The 23,384-nt window shown below is 52.7% G+C and overlaps 10 protein-coding genes across 10 annotated transcripts; 6 read left to right on the top strand and 4 right to left on the bottom strand.

Moving 5' to 3' along the window:
- Positions 1-21: 21 nt before the first annotated feature.
- RHO25_006999 (uncharacterized protein) lies at positions 22-815 on the top strand (the record flags this gene model as incomplete). Its single annotated transcript, XM_023597783.2, has 2 exons — positions 22-127; positions 187-815. 2 exons carry the CDS (start codon positions 22-24, stop codon positions 813-815), a joined length of 735 nt encoding a protein of 244 aa, XP_023452940.2.
- Positions 816-1,089: 274 nt separating this feature from the next.
- RHO25_007000 (uncharacterized protein) lies at positions 1,090-2,205 on the top strand (the record flags this gene model as incomplete). Its single annotated transcript, XM_023597784.2, has 1 exon — positions 1,090-2,205. The coding sequence occupies one exon, from the start codon at positions 1,090-1,092 to the stop codon at positions 2,203-2,205; it is 1,116 nt and encodes a 371-aa protein (XP_023452945.1).
- A 2,684-nt stretch (positions 2,206-4,889) lies between these two features.
- Positions 4,890-6,243, top strand: RHO25_007001 (uncharacterized protein; the record flags this gene model as incomplete). The annotated part of the gene is made up of 2 exons (XM_023597785.2): positions 4,890-5,940; positions 6,032-6,243. 2 exons carry the CDS (start codon positions 4,890-4,892, stop codon positions 6,241-6,243), a joined length of 1,263 nt encoding a protein of 420 aa, XP_023451828.1.
- A 995-nt stretch (positions 6,244-7,238) lies between these two features.
- RHO25_007002 (uncharacterized protein) lies at positions 7,239-8,741 on the bottom strand (the record flags this gene model as incomplete). Its single annotated transcript, XM_023597786.1, has 1 exon — positions 7,239-8,741. The coding sequence occupies one exon, from the start codon at positions 8,739-8,741 to the stop codon at positions 7,239-7,241; it is 1,503 nt and encodes a 500-aa protein (XP_023452715.1).
- A 246-nt stretch (positions 8,742-8,987) lies between these two features.
- On the bottom strand, positions 8,988-11,300 carry RHO25_007003 (uncharacterized protein; the record flags this gene model as incomplete). The annotated part of the gene is made up of 6 exons (XM_023597787.2): positions 8,988-9,377; positions 9,423-9,711; positions 9,775-9,846; positions 9,901-10,224; positions 10,364-11,077; positions 11,149-11,300. The coding sequence occupies 6 exons, from the start codon at positions 11,298-11,300 to the stop codon at positions 8,988-8,990; spliced, it is 1,941 nt and encodes a 646-aa protein (XP_023452783.1).
- Positions 11,301-11,854: 554 nt separating this feature from the next.
- Positions 11,855-13,700, top strand: RHO25_007004 (uncharacterized protein; the record flags this gene model as incomplete). The annotated part of the gene is made up of 3 exons (XM_023597788.2): positions 11,855-11,940; positions 11,994-12,154; positions 12,211-13,700. 3 exons carry the CDS (start codon positions 11,855-11,857, stop codon positions 13,698-13,700), a joined length of 1,737 nt encoding a protein of 578 aa, XP_023452782.1.
- A 28-nt stretch (positions 13,701-13,728) lies between these two features.
- Positions 13,729-14,718, bottom strand: RHO25_007005 (uncharacterized protein; the record flags this gene model as incomplete). Its single annotated transcript, XM_065602874.1, has 1 exon — positions 13,729-14,718. The coding sequence occupies one exon, from the start codon at positions 14,716-14,718 to the stop codon at positions 13,729-13,731; it is 990 nt and encodes a 329-aa protein (XP_065458946.1).
- A 989-nt stretch (positions 14,719-15,707) lies between these two features.
- Positions 15,708-17,575, bottom strand: RHO25_007006 (uncharacterized protein; the record flags this gene model as incomplete). Its single annotated transcript, XM_023597789.2, has 3 exons — positions 15,708-15,822; positions 15,877-16,963; positions 17,017-17,575. 3 exons carry the CDS (start codon positions 17,573-17,575, stop codon positions 15,708-15,710), a joined length of 1,761 nt encoding a protein of 586 aa, XP_023452781.1.
- A 927-nt stretch (positions 17,576-18,502) lies between these two features.
- Positions 18,503-20,387, top strand: RHO25_007007 (uncharacterized protein; the record flags this gene model as incomplete). Its single annotated transcript, XM_023597790.1, has 2 exons — positions 18,503-18,765; positions 18,818-20,387. 2 exons carry the CDS (start codon positions 18,503-18,505, stop codon positions 20,385-20,387), a joined length of 1,833 nt encoding a protein of 610 aa, XP_023452780.1.
- Positions 20,388-21,221: 834 nt separating this feature from the next.
- On the top strand, positions 21,222-21,744 carry RHO25_007008 (uncharacterized protein; the record flags this gene model as incomplete). The annotated part of the gene is made up of 3 exons (XM_023597791.2): positions 21,222-21,356; positions 21,413-21,517; positions 21,577-21,744. The coding sequence occupies 3 exons, from the start codon at positions 21,222-21,224 to the stop codon at positions 21,742-21,744; spliced, it is 408 nt and encodes a 135-aa protein (XP_023452779.1).
- Positions 21,745-23,384: the final 1,640 nt, after the last annotated feature.

Here is a 23,384-nt window from a genome sequence, read left to right on the forward strand (position 1 = left end):
GCAGACAACGATACACACAAGATGGAGGAGCAAGTGGCACGTCTGGTCGACAAAGTATGGGACAAGGTACAGGATGTGCCAGCGAGCAAGAGATACATGGTGGCAGTGAGCGGGATACCGGGTTCCGGTCAGTCCTTTACAATAGTACGACAGCTTGGATGGCATGCAGTGCTCACACGTTTACAGGCAAGACAACATTGGCAGCCAAAGTTGCAGACGCTCTTAATGAACGCTATCGCTCCGAGACCGCCGCCCGCACGGCCAACTCCCTCCTCGCGACTTTCCTGCCCATGGATGGCTACCACCTCACGCGCGCTCAGCTCTCCGCCCTTCCCAATCCAGCCAATGCTCACGCCCGTCGAGGCGCAGCCTTCACATTCGATGCTCCCGCTTTCCTCGCTCTCGTGAAAAAGCTTCGCGAACCCATCTGCCCCGAGACTGGCACAATTTACGCGCCGAGCTTCGATCATGCAGTGAAAGATCCAGTGCCAGATGATATCCCGATTCGAAAAGAGAGTCGAGTGCTGGTCATGGAGGGCAACTATCTGAGTTTGGGAGAAGGCGAGTGGAAAGAGGCGGCCGAGTTGATGGACGAGCTGTGGTTTGTGGAGGTGGATGAGAAGGTCGCGAGAAAGAGGTTGATAAAGAGGCATGTCGAGGCAGGGATTGCGAGCAATGACGAAGAGGCGGGGAGGAGAGCGGACGAAAACGACTTGGTCAATGGGAAGGAGATTATCGAAAAGCGGTTGCCGGTGCATGAGGTGATCGTCAGTGAAGAGGATGAGCGGTGGAAGCCGGAGGCGCAGGGTGTGTAAGAGCTCTACATTCTTCGCTACAATAAGAGCTACGTCCGACCATTCGGCTGAATCGCCTCAAGAATGTCCATGACCAGTATCGGAGTTCGAGACAAGTTCGTCGCACTGAGAAGGCGTGAAACAGCGATGCACGTAGCCGTGCGGAATTTTCTGCGAGTTCTCTCGCTGTTCGAGTTGTCAATGCATTGGCAAGGCAAGTACTCCTACCCACTCTCAACACGCGTTTGGTCGCGTCCTTTGCCACATCCACCTCTCAAAACACTCCGCCAGCAGCATGACAGGTATTGCAAGCAATCTCCAAGTCGTTGAAAATGACGCACAATCTCCTCTCCACGACCTTCCGATCGAGCTTCTGGAATGGATCCTGCCATATCTGGAGTCAGAGGACTTGTTCAACTTGAGACTGGCATCTACGGAGCTCGCAGCAAAGACTGTAAAATACATGGCAAAAACTTACTTCACGTGGCTACATATTTTCATGTTGGATTCCAGTGGCATATCGAGATTGATCTGGATCGCCAAACACCCGGTGTACAAGTCAGCGGTCAAAAAGATCGAATTCAACGTTGCGGTCCTGCAAGATCCCGAGGAATATGAACATGACACATGGACGGATCCGTTGTATCTTACGCCAGAGAAGATTCTCAAGTATCGCAAGCTATATGCCGACCACATGGACTTGCGCGCCCAGGCCCGGCATCGCTTGAAGCTGGTCCTGAACTTGTTCCACCTTGCTGGCAATGTGCCAGCAATCAGTGCAACAACGTATGGACCGCTTGCGCTGTTCATGGACTGCGGTCATCCAAGTGCCTGGGGAGTCCATTATCTATTCAGGGAGCATGGGGATAGGGTTGTCGTAAGAGGCAATGGGATTGTGGAGCAGAGCGTGTATGCCGCTCTGTGCTGGGCAATTTTTGAGTCCGCAGCGCAGATCGGCATCCTTAACCTTGGGGGCCTAGGCCATAGCATTGACCCATGGCTTTTTGGTTACGCAATGCTCGTTTTACCTCATAGTGCTCCATTCACCCATCTGCGATCCCTGACATTATCCCTGCCTCGACAAAGGTGGTTGAACGGGCTCAAGGGCGCGGACATGAGGGAGAACTATCAGACCATCGAACTCAACCGCATTGCTCTTCTGACACTCGTATCACAAGCCGAAAAGTTGGAATACTTGGCCCTCACCTGCGACTTGGGTCACGATCTCGAGGGAAATCGGGAATGCAATGCGATCTTCTTTCGAACGCTCGCCGAAGACCAACTTCCTAAATACGCCAAACCACTCCAGCACATCATCGACATGGAGCTTGAGTGCCACGAGATCCCAAAGGCAATGCTCTTGAAATTCCATTCGGAATCACAAAACAACGTTGAGATCGCTGAATCTTGAAGAGATTGATGATGGAGATAGAGACGACCCAGACATCAAGCAAGACATATTCGCCGCCGCCCAGGACATTGTCGGTTTCAAGCTCAGGATGAGCGACGTATATGAGGGCGGGCAATTTGTCGCGAACCACGAAGACTCGCCTGAATGGGAAACGATCGAATCGTGGAATTGTTCTTCGATCACGTAAAATCTCCTGGCAGAGCGTGGAAAGTGAGATTTGAGTCCGATCGTGTTCAACGCCATTTGGTCTACCTTCCATCACGCTTCACTTGTGCTCAATGGCATCTCCCGATCATGGCTCACAGCGCGAGGAAGGCCTTTGCACGAAAAATCCATCAGCGGTCGGGTCCTTTCGACACAACCCATAAGACTATTTTGCTCCGATCATCCCCATCTCAATACGACAACGAGAAATGCCGTAAGCCTGCCTGGCCGCCCGATTCACTTGCGGAAGGTCTCACGTGCTGTGCTCGGCTCCACCTCCTTCCCAGTCAGCCAGGCCATCGATCGTGAGGTATTGACTTCAGTGGAGCGAGCGAGGCTGCCGTCGTTGGCCTCTGCTACGAATTCGTCGAAACAGCGGTTGGTGATGAGCATGCAATGCGTTTCCATCAATCGTTGACGATCCGGACGGTTGATGGAAGTACATCAGTATCAATGCAGATGATGTCGTACTGGCGCTAGGGAGCGAAGCTCGCTTCACTAGGCAGCTGATTTACCCTGCGGAGCTAGAGCATTGAATTCGACGGCGAAGGGATATATTGTGGGAATAGACTGTATCCATTTCTACGGCAACGGTAGCTACCCTGGAGCTGCAATCGTGCATCCACAGTCGAGCCCAGGAGTATTTTTCGAAAGCCGCATTGGCGGTTCACAAGTCTCCGATGACCTGTCGTCACCTACGCCGACCTCCCTGCTCTTGTGATGTTTCTGCGATTCAGCGCAGCAGCTTAGGCTTTTGCATCACTCCCGTATGAGGCCGCAGTCCGGAATCTGATACGCGTTCGAAGGCATATTCGTAGTGAGCGTTGCTTCGGAGTCGACTGGCATGATGAAAAGCTTGCTTTCTCACATGTCCTCATTTCTAACAGCGATGTCTGTATTGTCAGCAGCAAAAGACGAGTATTGCCCATGCTACAGCAAATCTGTTCGAAAGACTTGCCCTGTCACTCGCGTCACGTGATGGCAGCATCAATTGAATCCCTGGACTCGAGCCTCGTGTGGGAACAACTCAACCGACGGGAGCAGTGGTATGTTTTGCGATGGAAGCTGCGTCGGACACAAGTACAAAGGAGGCGTTAGCTTCCAACATGGTAGCTTGCTCGTTGTGGAAAGTATATTTCGCGAGTAAGAGCGTCAGAGCTAAGGGAGTATCACACAGTCGCTGATTAATCGATAAATCACGCCACTGGGCCAGGCCTGGGGCTATATGACCGGTGAAGACAGTCCACCAACTACACACGAGCAAATGAAAAGAATGTTGCAGACGATGCTCGTCAGAACCAGGGGTATCAAGACGGTGGAAAGGCAACAGCTTACACGCCTACCTGCGAAAACTGTTCAAGCAGACTGACACCTGCAGTCTTATGAGTAATATTAGAGTCGAATTTCCCGACGGGTGAGGCGGCGGAGAACGAGGAGAAAGTATATTGTGGCTCACCTAGAGTGCTCAAGCGTGTGAAAACTGACATGCGACGAAATGAGGTGATGGTCGATCAACAGAAAGGTCAACGGCAGCGAGCTTGGCTGCGGAGGAGGATCCGTGCACAGGCCTATTCAAGCGAGGCTTGGCATGCGAGGTGAAGTTGACATCCCCGCTCTTTCTTGGTCGAGCCACTGTTAGCGCACTTCCTTACCTGTGGCAACACGAAGTATTTGCATTGCGACTCAACGGCATCCGCGCGCATCATCGCAGAGATGGCCTCATGCTGCCTGCATCTTGCGTGTTCTGGAGACAATCAATACAGCATGGCTGCCACGCGGAGCACGCAGAGCATGCGAACAGGGCGAATGGCGATCGCACCTTGCCCGTCGAGTGATTCTTGCACGTGCAAAGACCACGGTGGAAAGCTCATAGCAGACGCAGAGTGATGAACAATTACAGGGATCATGCAGGCAACGACCAGACTTTCCAAGCTGTCTGCCGCGTTGTCGCAGCTCTGGAGCTCTTGTTCCTCCGGAAAGCACGAGATCCGAGCGTTGCGGAAGTCAGCCATTCCGTGCTTGGAGGCCCAAATGAGGAAGCGCTAAGCCATATCTGAAGAATATTGTTGACACGCTTACCGCAAGTAGACTTCCAACAGCACATACCAATCTCCACTCTGAAAGGATGAGCGCCAAACCATTGGCAGCGCGACAAAGTAGAGACCGGGCCAGAGCGGCTGCTTGGCATCAATCTTGGGCCGTCGTCTTGTACTGGTACTAACCGCAACCGAACATGTATGCTTAACCTTATTCTCATCTGCACATGGCGGAACTTGCCAACGTGTTTGCAATAATTAAAATTGGTCGATGAGGAGATCTCAACCTTCGATGATGATGGCGTCGACTCAGCCGCGGAGTAGCGCGTCCTGCGAGGGGGTACAGAGGTATAACAGCTGGACGGCCCCAACTGAATCGATCTTATCAAGCACCATCTCATCAGGTTGAATACACTCTTTTCACACCAACCCCCAACCGACAAGATGCACGCCGCTCTCGCCGCTTCGTTCGCAGCTCTTGCTGCCGCTGCCCCTGTCGTGCAGCGCCAGGCCGCTCCACCGCCAGCTGGCATTGACGATGCCGTCATCCTCCAGTATGCGCTGTCTCTCGAGCACCTCGAGAACACCTTCTACCGCGAGGCTCTTACCAAGTTCACCGCTGCCGACTTCAAGGCCGCTGGCGTGCCATCTGCTGAGGCCTTCTACAACAACCTCCAGCAAATCGCCAAGGACGAGGAGACCCACGTCAACTTCTTGGAGACTGGTTTGAGGGATGCTGGTGCCACTCCTGTTGCCGAGTGCTCCTACAACTTCGGCTACACCGATGCGCAGAGCTTCTTGGCTACTGCCAACATCCTCGAGGGTGTCGGTGTCAGCGCCTACCTCGGAGCTGCCAAATACATTAAATCTGCAGACTACCTGACCGCTGCTGGCGCTATCCTCACTGTCGAGAGCAGGCACTCTTCGTACCTCCGCAACGTGCAGAGCCCTCCACAATCTCCATTCCCAGCACCATTCGACATTCCTCTCGAATTCAACGAGGTCTACTCTCTGGCCGCCCTCTTCATCACTGGCTGCCCAGACACCCCAGGCACCACTGGTCTTGGCCTCAAGGCCTTCCCAGCCATCACCGCTGCCCCAGCTGGCATCTCCAAGGTCGGTGACGTCCTCACCTTCACTGTCGCCCAGGAGGTCGAGGCCACCAACGCCTACTTCATCACCTTCCCAGGTGGTGCCATCCCAGCCGAGATCACCGGCTCTGGTGCCAACTACCAGGTCACCGTTCCAGCTGCTGCTCAGGCAGGCCAGGCCTACGTTGTCCTCACCAAGAACGGTGACAAGCCAACTGACGACAACATCGTTGCTGGCCCAGCTGTTCTCCAGATTGCCGACAACGCTGCTGAGTTCCAGGCCCAGAACCCAGGCTACGACTACAACCCAAAGGACTGCAAGGATGACAAGCCAGGCCAGTACCCAACAAAGGGTGACTACCCATCGCACCCTGAGGCACCAAAGGACTACCCAGCTCACCCAGGTAAGTTACACCCATGGTCTTTAACCATGTCGCTGAACGAGTCTCTCGTTCGCCAGCTTCTACTTTGACCAGCTACTAACATGTCAAATAGAGCAGCCAAAGTCGCCAGAGGCACCAAAGGACTACCCAAAGCATCCTGAGCAGCCAAAGTACGAGCACCAGCCAGAGGCTCCTAAGTACGATGCCCACAAGCCAGAGCACAAGCCAGAGCACGAGGACAAGCCATCCACCTACCCAGTCAAGAACGGCGAGAAGCCTGAGGAGGACTGCCCTGAGGAGGACAAGCCTAAGACTCACTACTAGATGTATTCACCTGAGAAGTGCATAAGAACGTCGACTCATGGGAGTCACGTTTTGAGGTGGATTGATGATACTTAGCGACTGCTCCCGTCATCTCGTACTTATATTCTGATAATGTCTACAACTTTATGACACACACTCTTGTGACGAGACTGAATCTCGTCGTCTCGTCGTTTTCTTCACCTCTCAAGAATATTTTGTGCTCGTGATCTCAGTCCTGCCCCTGCAATAACCCCAAGTGTGCTGCTGGAGCAGTTTGATTAAGCTCTCGCAGTGTGTTGGTACAGCAATAGCTGAGCTTCAAGCTTGCATACGTGGGGCCCACTCCAATGCCAACCCGACATCGGTCGCCACATGTGATCCTTAACCTCCCAGAACCATACCGAGCAACACTCCTCACACGATTCTACGACGAAGAAATAGCAATCACCATGTCCCATCTTCCCAACGAACTATGGCTCCACGTCCTCCACTTCTGCTCTCCAATCGACGCATGGCGAGCTCTCCGCCCTCTGAACCACCAACTCAAGTCCTGCGTAGAGCAACATTTCGAGCGCGAGATTCTCCCCCACATTGATATATCAATGCCCGTAGCTCTCCCATCATATGATGCTCGAATTCAAACAAAAGGCAGAGCAACCTTTCAGCCTGTTTCTCCTCGTTCTGGACGAGATGCCGAAAGATTACATTTGGTCTTAACGAGCACGGATCCGGATTATTATCATGCGCATTTCCTGGCACGTTGGAGTGGGATGCGGAATCCGATTGATGGAGCTTTGAGTCCGAATGTGAAGTGGGATGTTGGGCTGGGGAATTGGGAGAGAAGGATGAGGCTTCTTGGTGCGAGAGCGGAAAATATGATGAAGGAGGATGGGGTTGGGTTGAGTTTTGAGTGGAAGGGAACGATGACGGGATTGTTTAAGTCATGAGCTCGATCCGAACCCTTTTCCATTTGATTGCTTATTGGATGCATGCCCATATGACAAAAGCTCTCACGTCTAAGAACTCATTGGCGACTCGGCTTCCGACAGGGAGTCTAGCACGGCATCGCGGAAGCACTTCATACCAGCGTCGAATGACTCTTTCGGCGCTGCAGCGAACGTCAACCGGAATCCGAGCTTTTCACTTTGAGTCGCGGGCTGCACAGCAAACCAGCTTCCTCTGCTCATCTGCAACCCTCGAGCCACTGCCAGAGCATGTATTGTAGCTTCGACATTGTTTGGCTGCCTTCTCAGATTCTCAGGAGCCTGAGACAAATCAACACCAACCCACACCATCATTCCTGATGTTGGTACGTTCCAATCGCAACATGAAGGCAGCCATCGCTCGCAAGCTTCGATCAGCGCATCACGAGAGTTGCGATACCCTGAAGAGAGCTTTCGGAGCCAGTCAATGAATCCGAGATGTCCCCAACTTTGATCGAGCAACTTGTACATCATGATCTGAGACGGTCCGCTCACAGCTGTTGTACAGAACTCTGTATGGTAGATGAATTGATTGATGAGCTGTTCACTGCCTGTGACCCATCCCGCTCGTAGACCTGCAGAGAGAATTTTGGAGGTCGCGTCTAACCGCAGAACTCGTCCGGAGTGGTCCAGGCTCAAATATGATTTGGGGAGTTTAGCCACATAATCTTCTGCAGTGGCTGGTGGTGCGGAGGTGTGATCACCTAGATTGAGAAAAAAGTAAGGGTCATCTTCGACGATGATCAAGTCATGCCTTTCAGCGACATCGTATATCGCTTGGCGTCTTTGCAGGCTCTGGGTGGCGCCGGTCGGATTTTGGCCACAAGGAATTATGTATAGCACAAAGGGTTTGCGGCCAAGTGTATGATCCCAATTCGATAGCTTTTTGTCCAAGACCTCAGGTAAAAGTCCCTCTTCGTCCATGTCGATGCCAAGAAGCTTGATGCCCATTGGCTTGACCATCTCGAGTGTACCCGGATAGGTGTACTCTTCCGTCAGCAGCCAATCGGCTCGTTCGCACAGCATACGCAAAATGATGTCGAGGGCACTGGTATTGCCACAGGACAGTGAAGTTGCCCAGTCTTCGTATTTTGGTTCATGAACCAGATCGACATGCTCAGTGATGAATCGTAGGAGTTGCGGCGAACCTGCAGAGTGCCCATAGTTGAGAGCATAGCCAAGATCCCAATCATCTTCGCCATCAAGACACGACATCGCATCGCTGTCGGCTCTTGATCCACTCCGAGCGTAGTCCTTCAGCGACATGGTCATGGAGCTCCATGGTATCGTGGACGCCACTGGTCGAGCGACCCCAAGGTTGCAAATTGTGGTGGCGGCTTTTGAGCTTGCAGACGCCTTGAGCGTGGACGCTCCACGGAGGCGTGACTCACTACTGAGTCTATGGGTCAAGTCCTTGGATCGAGGCTTGTTGTGTAATGATTCTGGCCTGTAGTCCTGGGAGAAAACCTTTGGGGCAATGCCAACGGGAAGTGCTTGGCGGTTTTGTTCGAAGACGGCAAGCTTTTCCGACAACATGATTGAAAGTGGTTTGTATTCAGAAGCTCACACAGTATGAGTGGGTGCAGGTCGAAGCAAAATGAGACCTGGTGCTTTGATATGCATCCTCGGAGTTTCCTTCGGAGTTGTCGGCGTGTTTCACATAAGTCTTCCCGTCATCGGCGTGCTGCCTTGATAGGCCCACTTTGAGCTACTCGCATGCCGGAGCGCTGTCGGCCGATCATGTCAGATATCAGATGTTCGACTGACCCGTTGACCTTCTTCTTATGTGATATCTTGGAACAAAGCAGGATGCTCAGCCAGATTCGCCCAGAAATCCGGCGGAAAATCAAAATTATCAATCCCAAATGTCGGCCACTGTTCAACTATGCTCACCTGTTCGTTAGGAGCTAGCGTACTCATCTCGTGCTGGGAACTCAGTAAACCCAGACTGTGCCGATTGAGCACGCTCTTGATCGTGGCGGTTGCATGTTGCAGCAATGCATAGTTGGGTTGATCAGGGCGAATGAGAACACCAGCTTCCATATGCGCCACCAGGACATTCATATCCTGGATGGCTTGTGGGATCGAGGGATTGTTTTGAGCAAAACTGTGGGCCCCACTCACTAGTGCGAGACATATCGCTCCCGCAGCAGGCAGGCCGTATGAAGCAATCTAAAAGTATTAGCCCACATACATTCATTCAGTCTTCCAACTCACCTTCCATATGAACCCTGTCCCAGAATTTGCGAGAGAGTCCTTGAGCATTGCAACTTCTGCTGCTATTTTCAGCATTGCACCTGACACCATGACAAGCTCGTGACTTGGTACAGAAGTTCTTGTCATAGATGGTGTGTGAAGAAGAAATCGAACGTGGAGCAGATTGAGCGCAGCACTTGCAACAAAGTCGCGTTGGATAGCAGTGCCTTCAAAGTCTTTCAAGTGGTTTTCTAGACGGTAACGCTCTGGTAAGGCGGTCATCAGAGCATCGCATTCCGTCAAGATCACGCTTTAAAAGTCAGCAACGTCCCAGTTCCCACAGATACGCCCTTGGGCATTTAGGCAGGCTTACTTTGATGCTTGAGTACGAGACATGTGATCATCGTCTCTGAGCAGATCCAGAACGCGCTCCTTCAAAAGAGCACTGATTGCTGATTGTCAGCAAAGATCAACGACGGACAAGACCCATTCGGCGTACCATGCTACAGTCCATCGGGTTTCGAGCGTGTAATCAAATTGGCCTGTTTGCGGGGCTGGGACCGCGTGGAACAACCCTTCAACATCACCGCGAGACATTTTCAGCGCACTTTGCGCACTATGCATCCTGTAAGGGCGGTCTAGGAAGACGGAAATATTCTTGTCAGCCGAGTATGATCGCGCAACCGTTTGACTTCGAAGACCAGCCAATGTCTGACTTGTCAGGGATGCAAGATCGACTCTGTCGTGGTGTCCAAGGGCATAGATCGTGCTGATGACATCCCCCAAACGTCTCCAAGAGTGATAACTTTGATCGCCATCGATCCTGTATACACTAGTCAGCGTGGGTGTCAAAAAGACGGAGCAGTGCACAATGGATTTGCTTCGTCCTGTATTGAGCATTGCAGCTCATTTCCTGACCGACGAGGAGAAAGAAGCAGAAATGTACAGCGAGTTGTGCTTACATGCTGTGCGCAATGAAATTCTCATATTGTAGCAATAGCTGCAAATCGTTCAGACAGTCCAACGACAGACAAATGTCCAGACACTGGTCTGAGCAGCGGAGGGCAGTCTTTTGCAAGTGCCTCTGCCCGTTGCGAGTGCTGTAGAGTGCCGGATGGTATGCAGTGTCCTCTACAGCTCGGCTGAGCCCAACCAAGAAGAGCCCGAGGGTGGCCCAGCCTGGATCGCCACGACAGAAAGTATCGCAAAATGAATTAATACTCATCGTCCCGTCAGCAGTGAGACGTTCGCGCGAGCTTCGGAAGAGCAAGCTGGCAAGTTCTACTCCAGTTTTGTCTCGGAACAGATCGCAAACGGCTTCAGTGCAAGGCGTGAGGAGCGGACCAGCGATGGGCAGAGTCACACCCCGAAGATTCCATTGGAAGATAAGCTGGGCGCATGCTTCGAGATCCAGTCGTTTCAGATCATCGAGGAATTTGGCATGCTGAGCTTTTTCTGAATCTTCGAGCTCTAACATTGCTTCTTGAAGCACCCCTTCCGGTAAAGTGCTGCCGCCGCTGGCCTTGACGGTATCGAAAATGGCTGCATGACTTGATCTGCCTTGGTATCCCGGATTGGGATATACATGCGGAGTGGAAGTGGATGTCGAGGGCGAGGCGCTCACAATCGTGACTGGCGGTGTGGTGTTTACTGCAATCGTTGCCGACGCACTTGGCCTGACATTCGCTAAGCAAGTGTATCAAGCGCGCCTCGTCCCAGCCCGTGAGAAATTCGATGAAGTGCCTACCTGATCAGTCGCTTGCGCTTGAAAGGCCGATCACGATAGCCGCATTTGTCCGATTCATCGTTCTTGCTGCATCGACCACACACTGGCCTTGCGTGGTCGCAGGACACCTTGGACGCCCTGCACGGGTCACAAGCAGCAAGACGCGTAGGCATTGCGACCGCTTCTGTGTGGTGTGCAGTGTTCACGCAGTTGACGCGGACGGCGTGTCGGAGTAAAGAGAAAGAAAGATCTCACGGCGTGAAGTCGGAGCTTCATTGGTTGCCAAGACATGGGTAAAGCCGTCCACAGCCGTTCGGCGCGCCGGACTGCGGAGGGCATCGTCCGGCCTCCACGCCTCCAGCCACTAATCAATAATTCAACCCCGAATCCATTAGGAGGTCGACATGCGGGGTCATCCCATTCGAAGGTGGCGGTCTGATGCCGACTGAGTAGGCGAGCACGACAGGCGAACTCTTCCAGCATTGAGGCAATTGAACACGTACAGTAGTCGGCAGATGCATGGGCAGATAGGGTGACTCAGCAATCAGCATTTTGTTCCCACAATAAATAATTGACTGGGAGGCCAAGTCCTCTGCAGCGTCCCGCCTGGTGCTCATCTACGCCGATCACACTCCGACCTCTATTGATGAGCTTAGCTTAGCTGCTGCTCATCACAAAGACATTGCCTTCCAGGACTCTCAGGATTCTGGAGTGATAGTTGCCAGCCATGACGACCAATAACATCAAGCTCGCCGAGTACATATTTGCCCGGCTAAAGCAGCTGGGAATCGAGACGGTGCATGGGGTGCCTGGGTATGGACAGAAAATGAGGAAACTCAAAGCCTGTTGCTGACAGAGTATCTCAGAGACTACAACTTGGAATTGCTGGACTACGTGGAACCATCAGGACTGCATTGGACCGGAAGCTGTAATGAACTGAATGGTGGTTATGCCGCAGATGGCTATGCCAGAATCAAAGGCGTGGGAGCTCTCATCACGACATTTGGGGTAGGAGAGCTCAGTGCGAGTAAGCCAAGGCATTTGCAGAGACGTCGTCACAGCTTCACTGACCTTCTGTAATAGTCAATGCTATTGCCGGAGCCTTTGCTGAACTGGCACCGGTCGTGCACATCGTCGGGACACCTACTAGAGCACAGCACGAGTCCCGGAGCCTAATCCATCACACCTTGAATGATGGAGAATACGGCCGCTTCGCTGATATGTACAAACATGTCACAGTCGCTCAAGCTAATTTGTCAGACCCGAGGACAGCTACGAGTCTGTTCGACGCCACGCTGTCACAGTGTCTACTACACCACCGCCCGGTATACATCCAGATCCCCCTAGACATGGTGCATGCTGTTGTCAGTAGTGCACCTCTGGCAACTCCGATCGAGGCTCCTCTGGCCATCTTTTCCGGCAGCGAGGTTCCAGCTGTCGATCTCCTCAAAGAGCGCATAAGCACAGCTGTGAAGCCGGTCATTCTTGTCGACGGCGAAAGCTTGGCTTATGGAATTCTGGAAGAACTTCACCAACTAATTGAGACAACCGGCTGGCCGACTTGGACCTCAAATTTCGGTAAAGGCTGCGTGGATGAGACTCTACCCAACACAAGAGGTGTCTGGAAAGGCAACTGGTCGAGGAAAGAAGACCAGGAGTACGTAAGATCTGCCGATCTCGTCCTATGCTTCGGTCCTCATTTCAGTGGAACAAACTCATATTTCTACACTGGTATTCCGCCATCGAAGACGACAATTTACTTCAAATCCTCATCCATGACAGTCGAAGATAAGATTTTCAGAGACTTGCCTGTGAAGCAATTCCTCTCATTGCTTTTAAAACAAGTCGATACCACAAATCTGTCTTCACGATCTACGAACCCAGCGCCCCAAGAAATCAAAACACCTGCCAAATTAGCAGACGACACGAAGTTAGACCAGCACAATCTATATTCGGAGATGCAACCCTATCTACGCACAGGCGATATCATACTCGGCGAGACTGGTACAGCAGGTTATGGTGTACGAGAGCTGAGATTGCCCAAAGCCGCCCGATTGTTCAAGCCCACAACATGGCTCTCAATAGGATACATGCTGCCAGCGACCCAAGGAGCAGCTCTTGCGCAGCGTGAACTCGATCAAGCTGGGAAATGGCAGAGACACAACGACAAACTACCGCGCACGACTCTACTCATTGGTGACGGCAGCTTTCAGATGACAGCACAGGAGTTAAGTACGATCATCAAGGAAAAGCTCAACGTCACCATCATCCTACTCAACAACGATGGGTACACAATTGAGAGGTGCATTCATGGCAAAGACCAAGGCTATAACGATGTTGCGCGATGGAGGTATCTGAATGCTCCGGCTTTCTTCGGCGTTGCGGCAGCAGAAGGAAGTGCGGAGGGAGAATATGTCGCCCACACGACTGTTGCGAAAACGGTAGGAGAGTGGCGGAAAGCTCTTGATGATGCAGACAAGCGTACGACTGCGGGTCTGACGATGATTGAGGTGATTTTGGATCGGGAAGACGCCATGTCGCCATTGTCTGATTTGCTTGCAAAGCAGCTGTAGACAGCATTGGATAGATCATACAGCGGATCTACACATACCAGCCCCGAGCAAGAGGCGGCTCGACAGCTTGCTTCCCATCAGCGATCATACACGAGATATTTCTCTTGCCTTGAGATTCAAGCCTCTGGTGCCACAAATCTGGCGTGTCAGCTATGACCCAGTTGAATCCTTGTTGCAGAATCCAATTGAAATCACTGCGGTAATCGTGTCCATCGCTGGAAGTATTCCCGACACGACTGTCGAGGAGGATTGGCGCTCGATTGTCTTGGAAACCGTACGTTGATCCATTTACACGCTCGTCAGCTGGCAGAGAATAGTTTGCAGTGTCGTAGAAGCTTGTCGAAATGGGTTCGACCAAGTCGCCGATTGCGAAGAAGATTCCTGCAGTGTTGAAAGCGGCACCGTCTTGTTGGGACTGCACAAAATTCAATTCTGCTTGCAGAGGGCCATCGGTGGAGCGCAATTCGATTTCGGAGCTGATGGTGTAGTTTGTCCTTTGGAACGCTCCCAGCGAAGCCATTGTATCCCATTTCCACGTATCAGTTGGCTGGTAGACGGGTAGCAATGCGAGGGAGATGTTATTTGCAAAGGCATCTTGGACCCAAGCTTCTGCTTCAAATTCTTGGGGAGTCTTCCACCAAGTTGCTTGAGTTTTATAGATGCACCACTCGTTGGCTGGGACGCCTGCAGCATTTGTCATTGACTTGAGCGCGTAGTATGCAGGTGCCACGGCGGCGCGGTCTTTGAAGTCGAGCTGTAAGACTACATTGGCTCCTGTGTCGTGGATACTTTGTATCATTTGTGGGAGTGTAGTCACAGTGTCGATGTGTACTCGGCCACCTTCATCGCGAAGGTGCAGATTTTCCATGAAGCCGGTATAATTGGATTTGCTGACTTCAGGATTGTAGCCTTGTCCGGGGAAGGGGTTGTAGGCTGCCTGGCCGGTGTATTCGCCGACGTCAGTCTCTCGACCAATGCCTTCGTCATGGATCATAACTACATGGCCATCTGCGGACATCCATAGATCGGTTTCTATGCATTCAATGCCAGCTTGCGTTGCTCGAAAGTAAGCATCGCGGGAGTTCTCCGTTGTGCCGTTCCAGCTGGAAACCTGATTACCTTTCTGCTTTACTAGAAAGTAGACTTGGCTCACCGTTGGCCTCGATGCGCGCAGAGAATGACTAGATCATCGCGAGGCTGGCGAAAAGCTTCAATGATTTTGTGTACATCGTAGGGTTGACGTGCAGCCAACGATTTTTGCGCCAAATAGACGATAGATAAGGCTACCAAACGTGTGAATGAAGTCATGGTTGGGATTTTGTCGTCCTCAGAGTTAGTGGTTGCGTCCAACAGGCCGTTCACCTGCCACAATATATATTCGATGCCCAGTGGATCAACATAAGTCGTTTCCTCATCCGCGGCAGGTACAGTAACAAGCAATAATTCAGTCCACTGGCGCATCGAGCATTTAGGCTGTGTAACGTCGATACGAGCATGATGCTTCCCACGACTCGCCACGTGCTCGGGTGACAGGTGAGGGGCCGCCAATGGCCAGTTGCGACGACTGAACAGTGCTCGCAGGGTCGTTTGGGCATGCAGGGAATGGCGATTGGAAGGCGAAATGGCGGCAGGGTTTTTCAGATTGCCAACTGTGTTAGAGAGGCTCTGACAGCAGACGACAGGCTGCGCCAATTGCAGCCCGCTCGACAGTGATGCATGTTGAGCCTGTTTTCAGTAGTAACGACGAGGAGAGAAATTGGCAAAGCCGGCAACATTCCGAGGCGATTGGCGCGATAGGACAGATACAGGAAGATGGACTGAGCAGACCGTTGATGAAGTGCGAACGAGGGCAGAAACCAGCTCGTGACCCAGTCTTGGCGTCGGTGATCGGAGATTCGCTTGTGAGACACATGCAGACGACACGTCGAGCACGCGTCTTCTTCGCAACTACATCGACCATCCGACATCTGCCATCAAAACAAGTACAGTGCTATTCAAGATGCCACCTCAAGTATTCGGACGACCATCTCCGCGGCCCCATCCAAGCCTATCGAGTGTGCCGATCGGGACCTGGGTGCCATCAGGCGACTGCTCCCCATCTGGCGCCGATTGTGGTTTGCTTCTGGAAGACCATGTCAGCGCGGGTCTGTTCCACTGCTGGAGAAGGGGCACATACATCTCGCTCGCCTCGCCGGAAGCTGGAGCATCCATCTCCTTCGCGGCCTCGTGTCCGGGTAGTTCATATATTTCATTCGACCCCAGCATTTGAGCCGAATCTCCTCCAAAGAGCTCTGGTCGCTCCGACACGAACACATTGTCCTTCTCTTTATACGGCGACGGCATTTCATGTCGATATTCCGCCATCAGCTCTGCTTCGAGCTTGTTAGGGCGAGTGTGACCTGGCAGCTCTGCATCGCCTTCGTATTCGCCAATTGGGTCCTTCTTGTCAGGCGGATACATGTCCACTGCAGCTTCGGTTCTAGCCCGAGCCTCAGCGTCGGCAGTTTCGTCCCTCGCACGCTGCTCTCGGCGCTTCTTGCGTCGGAAAAACCAGATCCCGCCGCAGATCGCGGCTATCAGCAGGACGGCGCCGACTGCAATGCCGGCTATTGCACCTATAGAGATCTTGCTCGAATTGCTGCTGTTTGTCACAGGCTCAATGGTGACGATGTCGTTCGACACACCCGGTCGATGCAAGGATTGACCAAGTGTAAAATTCTGGCGTTCCCAGTCGACCACAAGATATGCTTCTTGCAAGAACGTGCGGCCAAGCACAAGTTGGCTCTCGTTTGCAGCTCTTCGGATCGGGAAGTACGTCGTGTCCTCGGTGGACCATGGCTGACCGATCTGCTGGTCAAATGCTGCATACGGTAAGACGATGTTTGTCGTCGTGTTCGGCGATCCCGCTGCTGCTAATGTGAAAGTAAACTCCGGGGCTTGACTAAGAAGACTTTGATGTGCAGTGGAATTTACAAAGTACAGTTCGGTGCTGTTGTCGTACTGAAGACCTAATGCAGCAGAAAGCGTATCACAAATCGATCCTGGGAGCCAGATCTGCGCAACGGTCGAGTCTATTGACATATTTAGGCCGCCAGATTCGACAGGAGGTGAGATTGTCCCTTGCAACGTGTTCGAGATGACCAAATTCTTCAGTCGAGCAGTCAAGGACCTGGAACCAGCGAACGCGAGTGGGAAGTTAAGATTGCTAGGCTCGAATGCGGCGCGATCGTATCCACCCATGATGATACTTCCAGGCGCATTTCCTGCCACGAATTAGCTTGCTTGTCCGGAGCACGTCCGACACCTCTGAACTCACGATAAGCCGCGCCAGCGCTGAATCCATACGAGACGCTAGCAGATAGGTTCTGCTGCTTTGCTGAGCTCAACACCGTTGCAGCAGTGTCTGGCAAATTCGAAAATCTCGCTGGTTGCGCACCGAGCCCAATGATTCCGAGCCAAAAGTTGTAGCTGGATATGCCGCCGACGATCTGGTTGCTCAGTGAGGCGGCATTGAGAGCACCCAGCGAGACATTCTCCAACCCATACAGTGCAGCATCGCCAGAATTCGGGAAGAGAGAGTCGTCTGCGCTGAGGTCGTATATGCCGATTTGTTGCCAACTGCTGGATTCGTTGGTCTGGAACCCTCTGCTCTGCGCCCCGTCCACAGACTCTATGCCTCTCGAAGTTGCGCAGTTCGGTATCGAAGAGTCGCATCCCTCTGGCACAGGTACCCAGATCTCGCCATCGGATGTCGCGGGCAGGATGTTGAATCTCTGCGCAGGTGTGCCAACGTCGACTTGGTAAACAGACCACTTGCCATCGTTCCCGCCCCAGCCTGATGACTGTATTATCAATGGCGATTCTGAACTCGACATTTTGTTGCAGAGCCCACCACGAATCAGGTGGGATCCTCAGATTACCTCGTCGACAGGGCTGAGCAACCAAGGTATCAAGGCGAGTTGCTTCGTGGAGTCACGATGGCCTCGGGAGGCGTCAAGGTGCTCGCTCTACGTGCATGGATGTTGTTCCACGCTTCGGAGCCGACCTGGAAAGTCAGGTCGGTCTGGCTCGCCTGATCACAACAGGTACAGCCCATCTTGGTCAGTAAGCTGCCGCCACACGCTGTGCTGCGATCCAATGAGTCTAACGACCAACCCCATCTATGGTACAAACTTTCGTGCGTACTCAGCACGCTGGTCCGTGGTTCAGAAGTCGTCAAGCGCCACACCTTCACATCATTGGTTTTGCTGAGACACTACGCCGAAAACAGTTGCAAAAATGCTTGGCGCTCCGCTGACTGGGCGGAGTCCTGCATGGCTTTGAAGCTTCCAGACCGCTGTCAGGGCTTTTCTCTGGAGTGCCCGCCTGCGTCGCTGGTGAAATCGACCATGTGCATCGTCGACGAAGGTTTCGCGTTCGCGTTCGCGTTTGTGCTCTTGCCCAATCGACATGACAGGTCTCAAACGAGCATGGCTGGACCGACGTCCCTCTGCGCCGCCCCTGCAAGCTGGCAACGCCGGGGCCAAGAGTCTGAGTCGAGTCTGGCGTTGCGACATCACAGCTCACAGCCCAGTGCTGCTGCTTTCGGGAAGTGTATGTAGCTTTTCTGGTAGGAAGAGTCCCTCGCCAGGTCTTGGAACGAATCTTGGAATGACACAAAAGGCAGAGGATCTCGCCCGCGGCTGGCTGTATTTTGCTCGACACCTCTTCTTCTCTGACCATTAGCCCCATAGTGAAGTAAACGGAAATCATCGCTTGCCAATTCACTGCTGTCATCTTCACAGCGCTCGGATAAAGCTACTATGTCTCTACCAGACTGTTCCAGCTTCGAGAATCCCTGCCAGACATGCTTTTTGGGCGCATCGACAGAAATCCTGACCTACCCCTATAATATCACGCAGACTGTCGATGTCACAACCTTTACATACGTGACGGGACAGGCAGATGGAAGCAATAGCACTCGCTTCGAAATCATAACAGCAGACTTCGAAACCGGTTCCGGCGCGCAGACAGTTCTTGAAGAGAATGCGACATCGACGTGGGTGCCGGTGGATGGTGTTACCTTGTAAGCATATCAATAAAGTCATGATCAGAGACCACTGGTTGACATCCCCAAGGACATTCCCAACGACCTATGCGTCCTTCGTCAGCTTCTCTGGCACTGCAGCCCCCAACGCATCTCCCTCGGCGTGTGCATCTTCGACCACTTTCGACGAGATCACCTTCCCAGCTACAACGGCGCCAGCATCGTTCATCTATGCTCCGGCCGTGGGCACTGACGCGTTTACCGAACTTACCGAAGGTCAATTGCCAACAGCAGTGCTCGCTTATCTCGGCGAGCTTGACGCCGTGGTGAGCCAGCTCGGTGGCAACGAACCGTCAGTGTGCGCTCCTACAACACCAATCACCCTCACCTCGGCCGTGTCTTGCCTGACTACATCGACGATATCGATCTGTGTCCCGGTCACTAGTGATGGCACGGTCACCTCCAGCTGCTCGCCATCGGTTACCTCTTTCCCCACCGAGCTTCCACCAACAGAAGTGACCACAAATGAGCCCCCACCAAATATCAAGACCGGTGCGGCTGCACTGAGAGGCAATAATGGGCCTAGAGACTTTATTCCTTACTCACCACCGGGAGGAGGAAGTCCCAACCCAACGCCAGATCCCCAGCTGCCGGAGAATCCTACTCCAAATACCGGTGGCAACAATAATGGCGGTAACAATAATGGCGGTAACAATAATGGTGGGGGTACCAATAATGGCGGCAACAACAGTGGTGGCGGCAACACCGGTGGTAACAATGGCGGGACCAATAACGGCGGAACGAACAGCGGCGGCGACACCCCCAGTGGTAACAACAGCCCGGCCCAGCCAGAGACACCAGGCCAACCCTCGGCACCGACTGACGGAACTTCAGGAAGCGGTGGAGAATCTGGTCAGGGAGGTCAAGAGAACCCAGCGACTGGTGGCCAGTCCGCGAATCCACAAGATGGTACGTCACAGTCAGGACAGAATCCTGTGTCCGCGCCAGAAGACGACACTCCATCGTCAGCAGACTCGGCATCTGCACCTCAAGATGGCTCGTCTGGTTCGTCTTCGTCTTCGTCTTCGTCGTCTCCAGCAGATCCTGGTTCAGGATCAGAAGATTCCACTCCACAATTGGGACAGGACGGCTCATCAGATGCCGTTCCGGCTCCAGAAGATGGATCCACATCGTCAGAAAGTGAGCAGACTCCTTCGAGTGATGACAGCAGCGGTAACGACACGACATCACCATCTTCGTCAACCAGTGATGACAGCAGCAGCGGCGACAACCAATCTGGTTCTTCGTCCAGCGCAGCTGCTGCTGATGAAGATGATTCTACCGATTCCTCTTCGCCATCGTCTCCGTCCGCCTCGAGTGATGATAACCCTTCAGATCCCGAACTAACCGGTGCCCCTTCTTCAGGTTCTACCCCTTCTTCCGACGATGATACTTCTGGCAGCGGCACTACAGGCGCAGGTGACTATATCATGAGCGGACTCAATCCTGGCCCGAGCAGGACTCTGACATCGGTAGGATCTGCAGGTACTTCGGTCTCGGTCGAGCCATATACTGGTTCTGCAATTGGACGTGCGAGCGCATCGTTGATGGCTTGCGTGTTGGGCTTTGTCGGCATGGGATTTACGTTTGCTGGGCTTTAGAATGATTGTATTACTGTATGAGACTATGATGACGAGTATGAAACGATCGACGTACAGAGCAGAGACCGCATGCCAGAGCGTGGTTGTCATCTTATCTCGGAACCCGAACTTCTTCACAAGCCTAATTTGCGGCTTTCTCTCGTGGTGCTTATACCGTAAGCACTTATGAGTAATCGGGCATGGTATATGGATAGTAGGCCCAGACTGGGGGTAGTAACGAAGCTTATTTCTTCTATAGCTACTTTAATTTCCTGGTTGCTGGGGATGCACACAGTAATGATTCTTTTACTGTCATTCTCTCTATTTTTACTGCTGCCGAATTCTACACATTTGGCCTGCTCGAGTTCGCCTAGGCCGCTGGATGCTCTTCTATCAAGAGAATCTTTGTGGCAGCAGCGAGTGAGGGTGCAACTACGCGTAGAAGGGAGTCGTACCACCTTGAAACGCTTATGGTGAGTGCCTAGACTTTTATAGTTAGCCAGGTCTATTACCGTCTAGAGCTTACCCGGTGGTCGACACCCGCCTGGTTGTACAAGGATCACAATTCCACCTCCTCGAGCACATCCTCCTAAGGCTACTATACGACCACTACGACGCGCCATTCCGACACCCGCTATACAGCCTTAGCATCGGTTGAACTAGAATTGGAAGCTACTGGCAACTACCGTGGCGGGCCAGTCGGCAGGTTTTGATATATAAATCAAGAGTCTTTGCCAACGCACTTTCGCAGAACAGTCTCAAAAGCATTCCCTCTTCATCCACGCTCGTTTCAAACTTACCAGGATTCGTCCACTTCCACGTTCTTTTACTACAATTCGGTCATTATCATTCACAATGAAGTCTCCAGTTTTCGCCATCGCCGCTCTGGCGACTCTTACCGCCGCTATGGAAGGCTCCATGTTTGTGGCGGTCCACAAGCGTGACGTTGGATTTTCTCCAATGAACTTGGGAATGCGACTGCGTCGCGATGTAAGAAGTCTCGCGCTTGAACTCTCTTTCGGAAAGTCGCTGACAGCTTCGCAAAGGATGGCATTTCTTGCGTCGACCAAAACTTTTGCGACACTCAGACCTCCTGCGGAGTTGGCGAGCAGTCGATCTGCGACCCAAAGTCGAAAAAATGCACTTGCAAGGTATGTGACAGGTATGGTCGTTGCCAAACGGTTAGATTGCTCTAACAATGTTCCTGTAGATTACCAATGGAGGTGCAGCCTGCGACGCCACCGGCGGTGATGGTTCAAGCTGGTACACGGACAGCAAGGGCAACGTATGCTGTGAGTTCCCATGCGATCCAAAGGACGGTGACCCGAAGTGCAAGGATGCGAACACTGCCAACCAGGAGAAGGCGGACTGCGCTTAGTTGTGCTGTTGTCACGGCACATTATAAGAAGGCTGGCCACGTTGATCAGTGCTTCCTGTATATTATGTTCAAAAGCTCCTAGAAGCCGGCATCAAACCTGCCCCAGAGATTTGCGTTTTTGGACTTACAGACCTCAGTCTGCAATTTGACCAGTGTCGAAATGTGTTCCACACCATCAAGGATAGCCACGACCGAGTGCACACCACTATCGAGTGGACCTTTGCTTGTGTAAGCAGGTATCTCAACATCGTGATACAATGATTGCACATTTCGAAAACGCCTGTGTGGTCAGCGTCCTTGTATCCGCCGTGTGTGTCAAGCGCGAAGAGGCACTAGCGACACCGAGAGTCCGCATGTGCTGTGATTATGAATGTCAATAGTTGGATGCTCTGCAGGCGGATAGAAGCTGCCCGGACACAGTACCAGAAAAAAAAAGCAGTTCAGCTCCTTGCCGGTATCATGGATCTTGCTGGAAGAACGGAGCTGAGAGACCATTGCCTCCTCTTGGGCCATGTCGACTTCGAGGCCGCGCTACTCACATCAGGAAATATCCCAGTGACAGATGAGGGGGATAGTAAGGTCTTCGGGCCTTGCGCATGAGATTTCTGTGCCACAACGCAGACCGCATTCTGGCACTGCTCGGGTCTTGACTCCACGAGGCGATTTGGGAGGCGCTGAGAAGTGGTACCACGTAAAACCTCCTGAATGCAGATGCTCTCGACGATCCACGACTTCCGCCAATATCGAGGTAGCTCCCGCATCGTGACGGTGAAGATGTGGAGGCTGGCACCTTCCCTTCGTGGATTTCACGACTGAACATCTCCGGGAGTCCTCAGATCGATAATATGACGGTTCCTGCAGAGTCGTATACTTGATGCCAGGGAGCTGGTCGAGGTTGATCCTGCCGAACCAAACGAAATTCCAGTCAAAGGCAGAAAAGTTGGTACAATTAATCAAGTATCTCAAATCTGGACTTGTGAAGTTTTCGATGATTCAGCGAAAGCTTGTGTCCCACTTGCTCGCAGCACAAGACTTGTCGACCGAAAAGGCTACCATAGCTGAGCAGTTGGCGCGAACGCTTATTGCAGATACCTGTACAAGTAGCGATCGGAGCTCAGAGGCGGACTTGGTGAGAGCTCCTGGAATAGCGAGTCACGATGGCGAGCCTGTGCCGCGAGACAGGGTGAACATGCACATGCTGATGATTTACTGGCAAAGGAGAAATCAGCAACTAGCTGCGCAGATCAGCAAAAAGATCTGCCTGGGGTCAAAAGGATGCCGCGGAGATGATGTTGCTGTAGCCATATATGCGGACCCGGCACACCGGGTGGTGTGCATTGCATGCTTCGGCCCGTGAGATCTGGGCTCAAGCTTCTCGGTGGCTGTCTTGTAGACGGGAGGATTCTCCAGTATGATGAGTATGGCGATGATCGTGCAGTAGGGAGAAAATTGACGTCTCCGGACTGCTGTGGTCACGCCGGGCAAGCACCCCCGGGACTACGGTGGTCTTGCTCCTGCCACTAACGCGCCCATACCGCGGTACACTTCCTGCGGCAATATGCGATGAGGTGGTGTAATCTTGCCTAATGCATCGACGGCAGCGGCTGCAAATCGTGGTATACCAGCTGTACAACTAGTCA

Source organism: Cercospora beticola, chromosome 4, assembly GCF_033473495.1.
Source record: "Cercospora beticola chromosome 4, complete sequence".
Lineage (NCBI taxonomy): Eukaryota > Fungi > Ascomycota > Dothideomycetes > Mycosphaerellales > Mycosphaerellaceae > Cercospora > Cercospora beticola.